The sequence below is a fragment of the Chinchilla lanigera genome, unplaced genomic scaffold (genome assembly GCF_000276665.1).
Source record: "Chinchilla lanigera isolate Chin_1 unplaced genomic scaffold, ChiLan1.0 scaffold00140, whole genome shotgun sequence".
NCBI classification, from domain to species: domain Eukaryota; kingdom Metazoa; phylum Chordata; class Mammalia; order Rodentia; family Chinchillidae; genus Chinchilla; species Chinchilla lanigera.
In genome coordinates this window covers 3,341,194-3,359,966 of record NW_004955541.1, presented here as the reverse complement: position 1 = coordinate 3,359,966, position 18,773 = coordinate 3,341,194, and the positions used below count along the sequence as shown (strand labels likewise).

The 18,773-nt window shown below is 54.8% G+C and overlaps 1 protein-coding gene across 3 annotated transcripts; it reads right to left on the bottom strand.

Annotated features, from left to right (window-relative positions):
• Nucleotides 1–320: 320 nt before the first annotated feature.
• Nucleotides 321–18,262, bottom strand: Spire2 (spire-type actin nucleation factor 2; the record flags this gene model as incomplete). 3 transcript variants are annotated; one of them, XM_013507994.1, is given in 14 exon segments in its annotated part: nt 321–1,190; nt 1,470–1,618; nt 2,265–2,292; nt 4,747–4,814; nt 4,895–5,029; nt 6,469–6,584; nt 7,452–7,641; nt 8,399–8,568; nt 9,056–9,179; nt 9,480–9,566; nt 10,185–10,349; nt 10,441–10,521; nt 12,637–12,996; nt 18,219–18,262. In XM_013507994.1, coding segments are annotated over 14 exon segments (1,940 nt in total), but the record flags the coding sequence as incomplete, so codon positions are not given.
• Between the last annotated feature and the right edge of the window lie 511 nt (nt 18,263–18,773).

Below are 18,773 nucleotides of genomic sequence, written 5' to 3'. Positions count from 1 at the left end.
TGGAGATTGAACTCAGGGTCTCCTGTGTGCTAGGCAAACGCTCTGCTGCTGAGCTACATCTCCAACCTTCCTTATAGTTTTATTTTGCAACAGGATCTTGGTGAGTTGCCCAGACAGGCCTCAAACTTGCCTTCTTCCTGCCTTAGCCTGCTGAGTACCCTGACTAGGGCTTTATGGATGGGAGTGGGCGTGGATGCCATGTTCTGGGATGGGCCTTTTCTGGCCCTGGGGGCAGGCAGCCCCTCAGAGCCGAGCTTCAGATTCAGACAACTTGGGATCCTCTTGCTTCAGCTTTCCGCCACATCTTTGTCCCCAGATGGTCACCATGAGATCATCTTTATTAGGCTCACATGGCCATGGGCATGACTTTACAGAGCTGTGCCAGGACCACCTGGCATCCCCAGGCCCTCTGGCCTGCAGTGGGTGAGGAGGATAGCACCAGCGCATGGGAAGGCCTGAAGGGGCAGGGTGGCAGGGGGGTGCTGGGTGGGGGTGCTAGGCAGGGGCAGGGTCCCAGCTCGGCCTCTGCCCTCATATGGAGATGTGGGGTGCCTAGGACACCTCGCAGAGGGTCCCATCCACCCAGCAGCTTCCTGGTGCCTTGGGCCCCTACAGGAAGGCAGAGGTAGGCAGGCTCCCCAACCCAACCCGGACTCGTACCCAGGAAAGGGAAGCAGCTATGTGGTCCGAGCTGTGTAGGAGAGAACTGGGGCCTGGGCGGGATCTGCTGGAGACCTAGAGTCTGGAATCCCCTACCCTCCCTCTTTAGGGAGAAACCCTCCATCCACACCCCAAGGAGTCCTGAGAGGGGACAGCCTCCCAGGGAAGGGGCTTGCAGTGGACCTGCCCCCAAATGAGCAGTGGGGCAAGAAAACATATAAATATATAGGTTGTGTGCATATATTATAGAAAGGCGTCTGTCTATGTATATATGTACATGCGCAGGCCTGGCTGCCTTGGGCCGTGGTCACTGGAAATTCAGAGTCTTGGTGTCAGGGAGGTAAAGGGACTGTGTCTGGCGGGTGCGGTGCGGTGTGGTGTTGAGAGCGTCCACACTTCTTCGGCTGGAGCGCACGACATCAGCCACGAAGCTGGTGCAGTCACTGCAGACATCCTTCAGGACACAGCCATGTGCATAGATGTGTGGGAACTCCTCCTCCACACTTCGCCACCGTGGCCCTTGCAGGGACCTGGGGGCAGGGGCCAGGAGAGGACCATCAGGGCTGAGACCCCCCTGCTCTAGTCCTGCCCCTGCCCCTCCTGAATCACAGAGATCCCCAAGTCCTCGGGTCCACAGCTGCTCCTTACCTCCCCCTCCACTCCTGGGACTTGGGTAAGGAACTCACTAGGAGCTCCTCCCGTGCAGGCTGCTCCATAGGAACTGAGTCCTGGGCCACTCTCCTACCCGCCCCCTCCTAAAGGGGCCCAGCCCAGAGGACTCCTTTCCTACATGCCTGGCCCAGACCCACCCAGACACCCCGCAACAAGGCAGAGCAACACACTGGAAGACCTCTCTCCTCTGCGTAGGCATGGCCTTGGCCGAGGGTGGCCTCTGAGAACTCTCAAAGCCCAGAGTGTAGACGGGGATGTGTGCACACTTCTTAGAAGGCATCTTCATCTGCAATACAGAGGGTGGTGTGGACCATACTCAGGGTGGACCTGGTACAAACCCGTGCCGGCGTGGACCATACCCAGGGTGGACCTGGTACAAACCCATGCCGGCCCCGTGGTCCTCCTCACACCCCAGCTGTGTTTTCTGTTCATCTAGTTAAGGACTTTTAGGGGAAGAAATAGTGCCTTTTTATACTATACAAGGCCTAGCATTGTGCCCTGTACACAACCAGTATCTGACACTGATGACAGAAGTTTCTCCATTGTTGGGATTGGTTATAAAAAAGCCCCAACTAAAAACATTTTTAAAGCTGGGCATAGTGGTGCATGCCTGTAATCCCAGTACTTGGGAAGCTGAGGCAGGAGGATCCCTGTGAGTTCACAGCCAGCTTGGGCTCCATAGTGAATTCAAGGACAACCTGAACTACATAACAAGCGCCTGTCTCAAAAAAAAAAAGGAAGGAAAAAAAAACATTTTTAAAAGACATCAGCTAGGAATGCCTTTAAAAATCACAGTCTTGGCAAGGGTAAGAAAGGGTTCTGGAGAAGGGCACACATGGGGGGCCTGGGGAGGGTGGCACTGTGCAATACATGCAGCAGGAGACAGAGAATGCCCATCTCAACTCACAGACTGAAGCCCTGCGCGAGCTCACCTTTACGCTACAGGAAGTGCAGACGGCTCTAGAAGGGAAGAGAGTTGGTATCAGTGGGGAAGGGGAGGAGAAGGCAGCCTCTGGCCTCTGTCTGCCCCAGGTGCTGGGCACACCCATCTGCCGGCCCTGGCTCTGTTCCTTCAGGACTTGATTCTACCCCAGCATCTTTCTTTTGTGTTGGCTTCAATCCAATCTACCTCTGCCTCTCAGTGTCCCGTGAAAGTCTGGCCTGGCGTTGCCAGACACCTCTCACTACAGAAGAAGAAAGCCCTGTAGGAGTGCTCCATTCTCAGCATCAATGAACATTCATTAACCCTACACTCAATTTCAGAAGTAAATGCCTTCCTGTAAAACTTCAAATGTTACATTAGTTACAATTTAGACAGCCCAACTACAGGGATGACCTCTGTTGGCAATACAACCACTACCCTCTAGACTAGTCTAAGCATTTATTAACAAAAGATACATAATATTTTACAAATGAAATGGGGTATTGTTCAAACTACTACTTATTTTACATTATTGGGGGTTTTGGTTTTTTTGAGACAGAGTCTCCTATTAGCCCAGGCTAGTCTTGAACTCACTGAAATCCTGCCTCAGCCTCCAAGTGCTGGGATTACAGACACCTGCCACCTGGCAGTTTTATCAATTATTGAGATAAACACTTAAGTAACTAGTTGTGGATTTATTTTTCCTTGTAGTAGACACACACACAAATTGGAACAGCGTGGTGTTTCAGGTCTTGCTTTGATCCATAGATCTCCCTTGGATGGATGCTCAGCCTAGGGCTACTTAGGAATGGGGCTGATTCTGCTCTAGGGAGGCAAGGCCTTCCTGTGTGTTATACTGGTGCCCTGTGAATTATGACATTTCCGGCTATGTCTAGTAGAAACAGATACTATTCCTAGGTGTAAGCACTGTTTCTTTAAGTCTTTTGGATGGGGTAAGAAAACTTTCTGTGCAGGCAAGAAGTAAACTTTTTAGGTGAAGCTAAAAGGGTTAACAAGTAAATGAATGGGTGGGAGGGCTGTGTTCCAGTGACATTTTATTTATAAAACAGGCGGTGACATCTGTAATCCCAGCACTCAGGAGGCTGATACAGGAGAATCACTGTGAGTTTGAGGCCAGCCTGGGCTACAGAGTGAATTTAAAGCCAGCCTAAACTGCATAGCGAGACCCTGTCTCAAAAAACAAAAAAGAAAACAAAGAAAAAAAAATGGGCCATGAACCAACGTGTCTATGGGCAGTAGCTTCTCAACCACTAACTTCCTTCCATCATGCTGCAGAGTGATCAGCAGGCTCCTCTGAGCCAGTCTCTTAGGTCCTCTGCCTCAGTCTCCCCTGGAACTTTCACAGAGAGCCCCAGTACCCTGGCCTCTTGTGCACATATCCTGGACACTCTCCAGGCCAGCATGGACTCCTGGTCTGCTTCCTAGAGCTGCTGATGGCCAGTGTCTTAAAAACCATTGTTTCATATCTTTTGGGTTTTGGATTTTTGGCTATTTCAGCTGCAGGTTCCTGTTACTCCATTTAGCTGAAAGTGGGAGTTCCTTAGCTATTTAAATTAATTTAAATAACACTTAAAATTCCAGCTGTAAACATTCATTTTGGCTGGCACCCCCATCTTCTAGGAATTTTCCAGAATGGCTATCACAAAGGGGAAGTGGAGAGGCCCTGACACACATCCTCCAGGCCTCTTAGAAAACATACATCTGAGAAAATATCCCCATACATGCAGATCTCCAGGAAAGGAGACACTGGAGAAATCAAAGGAGTGGGAAGAAGGAATGCCCTACACACATCACCCTGGCAAAGCTGTGAGCATCAACAGTGTCACCACTGCTGTCAGCAAATGGGTCAACAGCGAGATTCCCCAAGAGAATGCATGCATGTACTGAGCATATCAAGCTCGGCAGTCAAGGTGGTGTCCAGAACAACGATCAGAAAAAGGAAACCAAACAAAAAGGTCTTGGATTCAACTGAAGCTGCAGCCTGCTCCACCCAGAGAACTGTGCTTTGTGAGGACATTGTGTGGTGTGTGTGTGTATGTTTCACTGTTGTTATCGTGCTGTGGATCAAACCCAGGGCCCAAGTGCTCTGCCACTCAGCCAGATCCAAATCCCTAAGAAAACCATCTGACAGTAAGCTTCAGGTTCATAGGCTTTAATCTCAGCTACTTGGGAGGCTGAGGTGGGAAGATCACAAGTTTGAGGACAGCCTGGGCAACTTAATGCTTAGTGAGACCCCATCTCAAAAGGAAAAGGAGCCTGATGCTGGAATGTCTAAATTCATGACTTAATAGGCATAAAATATGAGGCCTCTGGACTGAAAAAAAATTTCATTCCTCCACTGCACTGAAAGACTCAACACACACAGCAATGGTGTGTGATAAACATTCCCACAGTCATAGGGGTCTGCTGCATCTTCCTGCCCCCTCCCCACCCCCACTCACTTGTGGCCACAGTGCCCATGTGAGGCTCACCTCTTGCAGAAGAGACAGGTGGGTGGCCAGGAGAAGAGTGAGAATCGGGCCCGGCAGCAGCAGCAAACCTGGAAGGAAAGGCCTGGCTAGAGTGCTGCGTGCTCCAAGTGCAGCTGGCACCCCAGGCCTACCTGTCCAGGTGCCTCACCTTCCCCCGCTTCAGGCTGCTAAACAGCTCCTTGTCCTGGACGAATTTCTCCATCTCAGCCTTCACCAACACACGGCGCACATCCACCACCTCCTCCACTGTCAGGGCCAGACTCTCCGCGGGATGGCTGAACTCCTGGGTAGCAGGGGCAGGGGCAGAGGCGGGCAGGTTGCCCTGCAAGCCCCCTCGTCCCCTAGAGATCCCAGCCCAGACAGACACCTGGCATCATCCGGCGCTCTCTGAGGAGGGTTCCCCACCCATGCAGCCCCCATCTGCCCCAGCCCCACTAGCCACATGCCACGAACTCCCCTTCTGCATTCCCACCTGAACACACACCATGGCTGATCAGAGCTGAACAGAGTCCATCTCCAATCTGCACTCCCTTGGGAAGCCTTCAACTCTGAGCTCTGCCTTGCAGACCTGACCCTGGACTAGACTACGCAGGAGGCCTCACACCAGAGCTCCCAGACCTGCCTGGCCTCCTGTTGAGTTTTACCTCCCAGGACTGGCACAGAGCTTGAAGCTGTATCTTCCTAAGCCTCTTTTTTCTCTTCTGTGTTTCAGCTCCACCAAGGCCATACACATAAATCACTAATACACTGCTGTCTGGTAAGCACGTGTCGAGGCAGGACAAGGCTGTGGGAATCTCTGGTACTGGTGGCCAAACTTCTCAGAAAGCATTTCCAAGATGTCTAAGCTGAGAAGTCACTTAGGAGACTTGCAGATTTTAAAACCTGCCACCAGTTCCTCAGCCAGTAGCTGCTCCCCATCCCCCTCCCCTTGGGAGTGGGCTAGACTTGGTGACAGAATGAGCAGTAATGCGTGTCCACCTGCGACTTTGTTCCACTTGTGCTCTGAGTGACACCAGCTGCCAAGATGAGGGGGTCACTCGAGCAAACGCCACAGAGCCATGTGATGGGGCTGAGCCTTCTGCCATGGCCATGAGGGGCAGCAGCCACCTCCAGTGCCCACCAGCCTCCACTGACCCCACTGCAGCCTCACAGCCCAGAAGGGCTCCTAACTCTCAGGAACCGTGTGAGATAAGTGTTTGTTACTTTAAGATGCCAAATCGTGAGGTGGCTTTAATGCAGGAACAAATAACTAATCCAGAGCTAAAAGAGGCACAGTCACCCACCGTCTGAGATGAACACCACCTCATCTTTACACAGAACTTGTGCTCTTCAAAGTGTCTAACACTGTCTGCCCTGAGCCTCTTACTGAAGCATCAGAGCAACGGTGATGCCAACCACCGCTGACACCCACATACCCATGGGTCCTCCTGTCACCTGCCTGGTGAGAGCCGTATACTCAGACTTCAGTCCCTGTGGAACCTCAAGGAGGTAGCAGGTGTCAGTTCTCAGTCACAGAGCAGACAGAGTTCACAGCTAAGGGGACTGGCACTTTGGTGGCAGTCTCAACCAGAGTCGTCTTGACCAGAGTCAAGTCTCTGCCACACTCCTCCTGCCCATGTTGCCCCAGAGCCACCCTGGGGCTTCAGCACTTGCAAGGTCCTTCTCAGACTTTAGACCTGAGGGAGAAACAAAGGCACTGGGGAGGCCCCCGCCACCACTCACCAGCCACAGGTGCCTGGCATCTGGCACAGAGGCTTCAGGTCTGTCTGCAGAGCTCAGGCTGCTGAGCGTGGGGGTCCCAGGGTCAGGCTGGGGCTGGACACCCACAGGACAGGAGCCTAGAGGAAGAGCACAGGCCTGAGGAGCCCTGCAGGAGTGCTGAGAGGAGAGCGCTGGACAAGGGCCAGTGTGTACTTTAGGGTGGAAAGCATGTCCCCGACGGGGTCTGCACAGTTCACTGCCTGTTGCCTCGAGCCCATGTTGGAGGCCCAAAGGAAAGCCAGCTCCAAGGACACCATAGGCACCTCGCAGGAACACCCTCCTCCTCAGATGCTGCACGGTAGGGGGAGGAGGGGCTTCCATCCCAGGTCTTGAATCTCTGGGAGGCCGCAGATGGGGGCACCTGAGGCATCAGTGAAATTTAGAGTTGGCCTGGTCTGGCCCATGGCACTGGAAGAGAAGTTGCTCAGGGTAGCTCACAGGCAGACAGAGGCCTGGATGCCTGATGGGTGGGTGCCAGCCCTACAGGCAGTCTGGGGGCACTTCCTGCATGGCCACAGACACTATGTGGTCTTAGCTCCCTGCTGGGAAAGAAGCAATGGAATGGCCACTGGTGATGGTTTGGGTTCTGGCGTGGACACCCCACCTGCAAGGGATTCTAGTGCCCACACAGAGGAGAGGCCCAGCCAGGGTCTGGCACCTGGCCTCCCAGTATGGCAACAACAGTGATCCCTGAGTAAGGGGAACGGGATGTAAGTTCCTCAGAGAATGGTTTACAATGAACATAGATGCTTATTTAGTAAAAAGGTTCTCCACTGGGAAGGGGTGGCACCTGCCTATGATGGCGAGATGACCATATACCCTGCTTGCCCACACCCCCTCCCACCCCCAGGTGCTGCTGCAGGCTGGGACCCATAATCCCACAGAGGACACAGTGCCATGGTAGGATCTGAGGGCAGGGCAGCAGGGATGCAAGGCGCACTTGCCCTGGTCCCAGGCGCTGGGCCTCCAGGTGTGCATACTGCCTGCCCGCGGCCGGGGCAGTCCTGGCCCTTCCCGGGGTGGAGCAGCTGGCTGCAGGGCGGAGGCCACCTCACTCCGCAGCTGGGCCAGGTCGTGCTCTGAGAAGGAGCGATCCCGTTTCAGTGTCACCTCCCCACATGGAGACTCCTCTTCCTGCAGACAAGCCAGACACAGCTCACCCTGACCACGCTGCCCCCACCTCCTGCCACCCTGGACTGAGGGCTGGACTTGGGGCACTTTTGGGTCTACAGAGTCCTGGGCTGTCCTCCCATTTTTCTTTTTTTTGTTTTTGGTGGTCCTGGAGATGGAACCCAGGGCCTTTCTACTGAGCTATATCACCAGCCATTCTCTTATTTTTTTAGTTTTGAGACAAGGTCTTTGCTAAATTGCTCAGGCTTTGCTTAAACTTGTAATCCTCTTGCCTCAGCCTGACAAAGTGCTTGGATTATAGGTGTGTACCACCATGTCTGGCTCTGCCCTACCGTGCCGGGACAGTTTATGGCAAGTGCCTCAATACTCGAGCCATCCTGAGGCCTTCCAGGACCAGGGGAGGACAGACCGGGTGCAGGAGGAAGCCGAGAAATAGCTGCCACCAAGAGGAGGCGAAGGCAGTACTCAGCAGCCATGGTGGCCAAGGGACCCCGATGTGACTACCCTGCCCTCCAGCCAAGGACTGCTCATTTGCTGGGCAGTGGGATGAGGGATCACAGCCATGTGAAGCCTTCTTTGGTACACCTGTGAGAAGAGCTGGCTCCAGGCTGCTGGCTGAGTATCCCATGGTCACTTCTGACAGCTGAGATGGGGAAGGGGTTGTTCCACCTGCCCCCTCCCAGCTTGCCTGGCCCCTGGCTTTGCCAGCCCTTCTTGACCCGCCCCTGCTCTGCCTCCTCAGGGTCTTCGTGGCTCTGACCTCAGAGGTACTCATCTCCTCCATCTCAGCCAGTGTGGGTGCCTTGAGCAGGACCCGCGGCCGTGGGCGCTGAGTGCCACTCCCAACATCCGTGACAGACAGATTGATACAGGAAGTGGACTTGACGTCCCCCGAGCAGGCGTTGAGGATGCAGGGCAGAGAGCCAAAGCCTGCGGTGGACAAGAGAGTGAGTGAGAGCTCCACATGCACCATTGGGACAGAAGGGGAAGCTGAGGCCAGTCAGCCACTGAACTCCAGCCAGATGGAGGGAACCACCTCACCTCCCAGAGGCAGAGCAGAAGTGGGACTGGAATTTTTCCTCTGTTCTTCAAGGAAGATCAGGCCTTTGACATCTGAATAAATGCCTGGTTTTCCCCACCTAAAAACACTGCTTTATTTTTTATTCTCCCAAATGCTTAGATTTGTCATTAGGCTGTGCAAAATGCAGAATAGCAAACTCAGGTCAAAGCCAGCATACAAGATCCCTTCCTCCTCATCTGCCTCTCACTTACAAGGGCCTGGTCTACCCTGCAAAAACCACAATGCCCGGGTCTTTCATGGTTGCAGGGGCTTATGGGGCGGACATCACCCCTGGTCTGTGACATGGCCAGGGGAAGTAGGAATCTCCTCCCTCTGTCATGCCCTCCCCTTGCTTACCCCGAGTGCCCAGCTGCTGGGCCCCTACAGGCCGCAGTCTGCGCTCCTGCTTGATCTCCTCCAGAATCCTCTCATGCAGGGTCCTTTGCTTCTGCGGCAGTGGGCGAAGCTGGCGCTCAGAGACCTGCAAGGAAGTGATGAGCCAAGGGGCAAGGGGATGCAGGTGGTAGCAGGGGCCTACCTGGAGTCCAGGGTGCTCACTGCCACCCCCACCTGCTGGGAGGAGGTGCTGCCCTGGGGCTTGGTGGGCACCTGTGCCAACACCGCTCTTCCCAGAGAAGACCCCAGCCACACTGTGCCAAGCCAGGTCAAGGCCAAGGCCAGTCTTCCAGCCTGCAAGCCAGAGAGCTGGGTAGCCTCCTGTGGAAGCAGAGGGCAGGACCAGGATCCAGGTCCCCTGGGGGTGGATGTTTAGAGCCAGTACCTGTTTCAGGGGAGGCCGGGAACGGATAAAGTCCAGGATGAGCTCATGTGCATCCTTCTTCACCCTGGGAGGGATGTCCCCATCCACCTGCAGGTGGACCACAGAGGGGGCAGCTAGGCTGAGGACCAAGGGCTCCAAGGTCCTGGTCTTCAAACCCATCCTCTCTGTCATGGCTCCAGGACAGGTGCATGGCAGGTGCATGCCTGCAGCATTCTCAAGCCAATCACCACGCCTCCTGTACCTCAGGTTCTTCTGGGAAGTGTGGCTGGGGGTGCCCATCTCACAGGACTGTCATAACAATGAGGGGGACTGGCCCACTAAAACGCCAAGAAGCTGGGCATGGTGGCGCACACCTGTCATCCCAGCACTCAGGAGGCTGAGGGAGGAGGATCTTAAGTTTGGGGCCAGCCTGGACTACATAGTGAGTTCAAGGCCAGCTGAACCACATAGCAAGACCCTGTCTCCAGAAGAAAAACAGACATAAAATGCTAAGAACAAAGCTGGTGCAGGTGAGACATGTAAGATGCCGCACTCTTGCCTTGAATGGTCCCCTCTCAGGGCCACTCCAGCCTTCCACAACCTTCTCCCTGCCTTTGTCACTGTGTCCCCTGTGGGACACAGAGCAGCAGGATCAGGACCATACCTGCCTGTCCCTACCCCACAGCCCCTGCCAGCCTCAGTGAGGCAAGGGCTGGGCAGGCTCACCATGACCTTGCGCAGCTTGTAGTTCCTGGCACGGATGTCCTGCATCAGCATCTCAAAGGGTGTGAGCTGGAACTCGGTGGGCAGGGGGTTGAACTCCTGCTCCTGCACCTTCTTGAGCTTCACCCCGTGGCGAAGCTCCCGCATGAGCTGCACCCACAGCCGGGCCTGGCCCAGAGGAAAAGGAATGGCCGTCAGCCCACAGGCACCACAGCTGCCTGGTGCTCACCCTGGGTGTGGCAGGTGGGCCGAGTCTTACCCAGTCTGTGTGTCCCAGGTTGTCGAGCTCAGCCAGTGGCTTCTGTATCTGCGGCTCATCCTCTCCCAGCCTCTGCAGCATCTGGGACCACACAGCTGGTTAGTCCAGGGAGGCAGGAGGGTAACAAGGATGAATTCCCCCGCCACTCCACTGCTGCTCAGCCAGCCACACAGACATGCAGGTGAATCAACCCCAGCACGGGGGCTCAGGAAGGCCCCCAGGGAAAGCACAGTCTGCCTTGGAGCCACACAGGGTGCCTGGCTACTGTTCTCTGGTGGCTAGTCCTGGGCAGGGGACCTACCACAGGCCAAGTCCCGTGGGGTCACTGTGCCAGTGGCCCACGTCCACCAGGAGGCGCTGTGTCCCCATGGCACACGCAGGTGCAGGCACCCTCTGTGCAGAGTGCCGCGTTTCCTGCTGCTCTCAGCTCTGGCAGGCTTGCCCACCCGCTCCATAGCCCTGCTGTGCCTTCATGCAGGGTCCCAGCCAGGAACAAGCGATCCAGCCTCGGCCCACAGCTGGTCTGCGGAGGTCTGGGCCAGCGTGTGCCAGGTCCACAGACCCAAGGCACAGGCAGGATGAGTGGGCATGGGATACCAGCAGGGCCTGGGAGTCATAGTGACAGGGTCAGAGGGTAGGTGTCAGGGACGCTGACTGCTCTATGCTGACATCAGGAAGACACTGGGTGAACTACTTCGGGTGCTGGGGCCCCTATTCCCCTAACCCACCCAAGAGGGCACCTGCCCTTTAGCACACAGCCACCCCCACCAACACAAAGACAGGTGCTCTGGCAGTCACCCAACACCGCTGGCAAACTGCCCTGGTGACCCTGGCAACGCAGAGCTGCGGAAGGTGTGGGATTCTAGTAAGAGTCCCTGTGGGGACAAGCTAGCTCCTGTGGCAACAGGCACGGGCACACTCCCAGCCTGCCTGAGTCCACATCTAACCTGATCAGGCTGCTTCATGTAAAATGCCTGCTGGGTGAGCACTGTGCCCCAAGGGACCCTTCTGTCTGCTTTCATGCCAACTCCCTGAACATTAGCATCTATGGTTGCAGAGCAGCTGAGAATCCCTGTTCAGTAAGAGCCTTGTCGTGTGTGTGAGGATGCCTCCCCACTAAAGTAAGAGCCCCACTGTCTGGGGAATGATGTGTTCTGCTGAAGGAACGGGCCCACTGACCAGATAAGAATGCCCTGTGTGATCTGAGCCTCTGTGAACCTGGACCTGTGCATCCCTGGGCCTTGTGGGCCAGGGCATGGGTGGGTCAAGGCCTGTGTTGTCCTGGGTGGGTCTGTGTGAATCTGGGCCTATGTATCCTCTACCTGTCAGGATCAGGGACAGTATGGGTCAGGGCCTGTGTGGACTTAGACCTCTGTGGTTCTAAGCCTCTGTGGCCCAGAGCCTAGCATTTCTGAGCCTGTGTGGGTCAGGGGCTGTGTGACTCTGGGCCTGTGGGTCTGTACCTGTTTGGTTTGGGCCTGCATAGCCCTTGGCCTGTTGGATCCAGGTTTGTGTGTATCAGGGTCTGTGTGAGCAGGACCTGCATGGGTCCAGGCCTCTATAGCCCTGAGCCTCAGTGATTCTAAGCTTCTATGGGTCTCATCCTGTGAGGATCTGAGCCTGTGTGATTCAGATCCCACATGGGTCTGGTGCTGTCAGGGTCTGAGCATGCATGACACTGAGCCTATTTGACACTAGGTACTTGTATGGTCTGAGGCTTATATCCTGATTTCATGGGGGCCTGGCCCATATGCTTTGGAGCATCTGTGGTCAGGACAGGGGCAGGCACAAGAGTTGCTAGCACAGTATTTTCAGGATGGGGTTAGTTGGTTGGGGTGCTAAGCCAGAAGCCTGGTGTTCCCCTCTTCCAGACTTAAAAGTGGGATTAGGGAGGATAAATAACCTATGGGGTTTGGAGTGCTGGTTGGGAGGCAGAGGCTGGGAACTAGTTATAGACACTGGGCCCCTATTCCCTTCCTCTGAAAACCTGGTAAAAAGGAGGTATGAGGCTAGTGCATGAGGCTTTAGCACAGGGCTGCCCAGAATGACAGAATGAATCTCATGATGGAGGCCTCCCCACAGTGGGCAGGTGGAAAGATGGACACGGTTGCTAGCACCCACACAAACCTCGGCAGTGGCTCTACCCCTCCCTGGGCCCCATGATGCCCTCTGCTCTCCTCACCCCGTGTCACTCACCTCCTTGGCCTCACGGACCCGGGCCAGGAAGGCACGCAGCTCCAGGGTCTCCACGAAGAGGGCACGACACACGGCCTGGTAGTGGGCCTGTGCACCCCGGGGGTCAGTGAGGCGCGCTGCGCACAGCCGCATAGCCTGGGCAAAGGTGTGCACAGCACGGGGGACACCCTCGGCCGCTTCCTCCTCCTCCTCAGGGCCCCCGTAGCCCTCATCTGCTGCCCCACAGCCGCCATCATCGCAGTCGCTGTTGGCCATAAGGTCGATGAGCTGCTCCAGCTGCGGGCTGAGCTCGCGCTCCTCACTCTCGTCCAGCCCCCAGTCCAGGGCGCGGTAGATGGCAAAGCCCAGTGACTGCACCATCTGAGGGACAGGGGTGGTGTCAAGCCTGAGCATCCAGCCAGGGGCATGTTGCTCGGGGGGAGAGGCTGGAAGGGGGCAGCGGCCCAGCTTCTCATAGTGACACAGAAACAGACACATGGTGACACTCAAAACTATCAGCCACTTTGAAAAACAATGTGGAGGATTTTTTTTTTTTTTTTTTTGTATTTTGAGTTAGGGTCTCACTGTGGAGCCCAGGCGGGCCTGAAACTCAAAGTGATCTTCTTGCCTTCTTGTCTTTCTTCCAAGGACTGGGATTACAGGTGTGTACTACCATGCCCCTCTCCTGACAGATTCTTTTATTCATTTATTTATTTATTTATTTTTGGTCCTTTTGAGACAGGGTCTCACTATGCAGTTCAGGCTGGCCTTGAGCTCACTTTGTAGCCCAGGCTGGTCTCGAACTCACAAGGATCCTCTTGCTTCAGCTTCCTGATTGCTGGGATTACAGGCATGTACCACCACGCCCAGCCCTCCTGGCAGATTCTTATAATGAAAAAATGCATCTTCCACCTGACTCAGCATCTATTCTCTCAGTATTTACCAGGGAGAAACACCCAAACCTGGAAACAGTACAGGCGTTCTTCAGCTGGTGGGTGTAACCATGACGGGTGCCTATGGAATGGAGCAGGAAAAAGGGACAAACAAGGGCGTGAGTCACACCACTACCCAGACAGAGGCAGACAAAGCGCCTTCATCCTGCATGGCTCTCCTTACATGAACCTCCAAGCAAGAGAAACCTAGCCAAAGTGACAGGAAGATGCCAGCAGCTCCCAGAGAGGGCTGGGTGGGGCAGGAAGGCAACTCTGGTGGCCGGGCAGCTCTGCCTGGACTCTGCGGTCGGTGGCGTGGTATAGGCTGCAGGAGAGCTGAGTAGAAGAGACAGACACACTGAGCAAACAGCAGCCTCACTGTGTCACAGCCATGAGCTCCAACTGAGGAGGACAAGAGACCACAGCTGCATTCCCACTAGAGTCTGGGTCCTCTGTGGGGTGCTAGGGTGGGGTCAGGGCCTCACACATGCCACACGGCTCTGTCTCTGAGCCTCACTCCACTGCCTTGCAAACATCCCTGGAAGGGGAGGCTAAGATGGCGCCCATTTCCAGGTCCCTGGGGCAGTGGCCAGGACGTGGTAAGGGACAGCAGAACCCCGTGCCTTCCTCCTCTCTCCTCCCCACCATGGCCCTGTTCACGATGTCCTGTTCCACCACAGGTCCAGCAACAGGGCCACCTGGAAACAGACTGAAATCTCTAAAATCATGAACCAACATAAATCTTTCCTCTTTCTGATGATCTAAAGTGTTTGTTATAGTAACAGAAAGCCAACTAACTCATGTAAGTCTTAAATTTGACACTTGTAAAAACTGCTATCTCGCTGCTGGGTATGGTGGTAGACACCTGTAATCCTAGCAGTTGGGAGGCTGAGTCAGGAGGACAGCCATGAATTTGAGGCCACCCTGAACTATACAGTAAGACCCTATCTAAAAAAAAAAAAAAAAAAAAAGATGTCTCAGCTGGGTATGATGGCCTGTGCCTCTAGTCCCAGCGCTATAGGAGGCTGAAGCAAAAGGATCACAAGATTGAGTCCAGCCTGGGTAATGTAGTGACTTAGAGACACTGTCTCAAATAAAAAATTAAAAAGGCAGGGGATATGGTTCACTGTGAGGGCTCTGGGTTCAGTCCCCAATTTTTCTTTTAAAAAAAAGACATCTCACATCTTTTTAAATGCATGTAACTTTTCATAAACCTAACCTGCATGGGTGGTAGAAGGATTTCAGAAGCACTCAGCATACAGGTCAGGACTTGGTGACCCATGGGACTAGTGCTGAGAGCCCATGGTACCATTCTGCTTACTTTATAAGTGCTTAAAGGTCTCCTTAATAAGTATTTTTTAAGTAATTAAAAATTCATGAGGAAAAAAAAATCCATGAGGACCTGAGTGTGGTGGCACACACCCATAATCCCAGCACTCGGGAGACTGAGGCAGGAGGGTTGTTGCGAGTTCAAGGCCAGCCTGGGATACACAGTGGGCTCAAGGCCAGCCTGAACTGCATAGCGAGACCATCTCAAAAAGACCAAAAACAACAACAAAAAAATCTGTGAGGTCCCACAGTAGAGGTCCCTTCACTCAGTATTTCTCAACTTCTTTCTTTCCTTTTTGAGACAGGGTCTCACTGTGTAGTTCAGGCTGGCCTTGAACTCACTATGTAGCCCAGTCTGGCCTCAAACCCGTGAAATCCTCCTGCCTCAGCCTCTCAAGTGCTGGGATTACATGTGTGCACCACCATGCTTGGCAACACTTCCCAATCAGGGCCCTGGCCATGGCACCATGTTCACCCCAGTGCTGCCTTCACTAACTTTCCCGGCCCCTCTCACACAGCTCCCTCAGAAGCACAGGTCTCCTCAGCTGGAAACACGGGCTTTTCTGCTCCACGGCCAGCTGAGCGCAGGGCAAGGCCACGCTCCTGATTAGTGCGGTGCTGTTTATTTCCAAGGGTTCTCATACTTTCGCTTTGGGGGTACTGGAGATTGAACCCAGGGCTTTTCTACTGAGTTACATCCCCAGCACTTTTGAACACATACGTGTGTGTGTGTGTGTGTGTGTGCGTGTGTGTGTGCGTGTGTGTGTGTGTGCGTGTGCGTGTGTGTGTGTGTGTGTGTGTGTGTGTGTTTTGAGACAGGGTCTCAATAAGTTGCTGAGTTGCTCAGGCTGGGCTCAAACTTCCAATCCTCCTGCCTCAGCTTCCCAGGGAGCTGGAATGACAGGTACAGGTGGACCACCAGGCTAGGCTTCATACCTGCCTTTTATGACAAGGGTCGGAAAGATGCATGCACACAGGGTAACAGCTCTCTTTGCCAGCCACCTGCAGAGGCCTCTTCATAACTTATCTGCTTAGTTGGTAACATCCCACAGACACAGCCCCTTCCCTAGGTAGAGAACACAGGCATGGGGACACCCATCCCTGGGCCACAGCTGGCCATGAATGATAGGCCTGGGACCTGTCTGTGTCGCCCCTAACCTTTGTGCCCTGCAACCAGGGCAGCAGCGCTGTGTGGCAGATGGAGCCACAGCCTCTTCTGGGCACTGTCACTTCCTGAGTGCACCTGCTGAGTGGCCTCTCCTCCCATTTCCTGGGTCCCCACCAGGAGCCCAGGAACCTGGCCTGAGCAGGGCACAGCAAGCACAGGTGGTGAGAGCCAGCGCCCAGCAGGGGAACAGGCTCTTAAGCACAGCCCATGTCTTAGGAATCACCCCGCAAGACTCTGGAGCCTGGGCTTGGGAGGGTGCAAGAGCGAGGCTGCCACAGGAGCCAAGGCCAGAGGCCATGCCTGGTGATCTCTGTGTGGCTGACAAGAGGGGCAACGGATCTTCTCACACCCAGAATGAGAGTCAGAGGCCCTGCCAAGGCGGGGTCCCCTGGGGCAGTGCCTCTCCAGAGTGCCACAGTGGCGGGAAGGATGCCAAAAGCCACAGGTCACACACGTCCCTGTCCATTCTTCTTCCAGGAAAGAGCAAGGTCAGGGTTAGGTATGGGGAGGGGATTTCACACCCTCAAGGTCCGCTGCAGCTCCGCGCTGGCCCTAGGTGTGTGGTAGCGCTGCTGGGTGCCCTGGTAGAAACCAAACAGGAAGGTGCCCACTGCCCTGTACAGCCAGGGCCTGAGCGCCATGCCCCGCTTCCCTGCCACTGGCCCGAGCCAGCTATGAGGCAAAGGCTGGCTTGCACTCAGCTATCTGGCAGCTGACAGTTCTGTTGGTGAAAGCTCTCCTCTGCCTGGCCACGGGGAACTCTGAAAGGCACAAAATGCTTCTTTCCCGTAAGGACAGGTCTGGGCAGCTGGCCAGGCTCGGGACTCTGGTGCGGCCTACAGGCTGCAGCTCTACTTACACTGGCCTCGGCAGTCTGCAGGTGTGGCTGGCCTGGGAGCCGGCTGGAGCCCAGAGCCTGGGTGCATCTCCTGGAACCCACACAGCCAGAGTCAAGATTAGGAACTAGGCAGAGCCCCTGCCCGGTCTCCCAGGGGTGGGCTCTCAGGTCCACCTGTAGGCCTCTGAAGAATGGTCCAGACCAGACTCCCCCCCCCAGACAAAGTTCCCTATAAATGTTTTTAAGATGCTTAACAACAGGGACGATTTGGAAAAGTCATGTGGCAGGCAGCAGCTGCACCTCTATTTGGAAACTGGACAATAGGAGCCAGCTGACTTCTCTGCCCTAGAGTCCAGGACTTGGGAAAAAGCTGCCTAGAATAGCATGCAACAGTAGAAAAGGGTGACTGACAGCCACACAGCGGTGCAGTATGGATGGTGATAAAACGCAGCACAGAGCCTGGAACTGGCTTTGCTGTAGTTTCTGTGTCCCCAACAACAATCATGTGTCCACTCCACCCTTGGCATGGGTATCTAATATACAAGCAGGTTTTCTAGTACAACCATGAATTTCAGACAGTGGAGGTCAAACGTCAGGCTCTGGGTGGTGCCTGGAGGGAGAATGGGTAGAGGAGGAGGCGCAGGAACACATGCTACTGAGGTCGAAGGCCTGGGCTGGGTGGGGGCCTGGACGCGGGCCTGGGCCTGGTTTTCCTGTCTGCCCCTAAAAGCGCCCCCTGCCCCAAGCTCTGTGTCCTTCGAAGCCAACCATGGAGGAAGAGTGGGCCCAACAGCACTGTGCCCTCACCTCTGGGTTTAGGACAGGGGTTGGTGACCAGGGAAGCTTGCAGGGCCTTTGCCCTTGTCCTGTGCACATGGATTCTTCCACAAGTCCCTCTGTTAAGCCCTTCTACTGTTTTATCTGTGTCTTCCCTCGGTGAAACAACTGTAACTTTATATGCTTTTGCAGTTCACCTTAAGCAATCCAGGTGTTTTAACATGTACCAAAACATCTTCAAGGCTCTTGAGGGTGGGCGTGGTGGGGCACACCTATACTCCCAGCACTGGGGAGGCTGAGGCAGGAGGGTCACCATGAGTTGGAGGCCAGCCTGGGCTACAGCCTGAATTCAGTGTCATTCTGGACTACCTAGCAAGACCCTGTCTCCAAAAAACAAAGACTCTCTTTAAAGCTAGCTCTGCACACGGAAGCCTGAAGCCGAGGGTCTATCTTGTGTCTGAAGCCAGCCTGGGTACACAGCAAGTTGAAGGCCAGCCTGAATGACACAGTGAGGCCCTGTCTCAAACATAAATAGATAAAATAAATGGTTTTAAAGTACCTGGGCTTCTGAGCTGGCCAGCGGCACCACCATGGTTGTGGGGTCTGCAAGAGAAGACAGTGAGTCAGATGGCTGGCAGCCCTAGGCCCCGAACACAGAGCTGTCTGCTCCCTCCCAGCTCCTTTCCCTCAAGAGAGCACAGAACCCCAATGTCCCCAAAGGGAAGGCAAAGGGGTGGGAGCAGCTCAAGGTGGAGCCCACACAAAGCCCTAAGGTGGATCTCTGGTACCCCCACCCATGCCCAAAGGGAAGGAACATGGTTCACTCAGATGACACCAGCTCTGGGCAGGACAGCTGGGTCTAGGGACTGAGAATGACAAGCGCCACCCCACAGAGGGCTGATGTCCCCTGGGATGCAGGGCTGGACCAGGTGCTGAGGGCACAGGCCCCCACGTCACTGGCAAGGCAGGCTTTGCTGGGAGAAACCACCCTGGCAATAGCTCCTTGGCTGGGCATCTCCCCAGGCTGAGCAAGTCCCTAGGTCAGAATAGAGGGGAGGCCAGACCTTGTACTTTATTTAAGAAAGTGGGCACTGGCCAGTGAGTGCCCACTTTA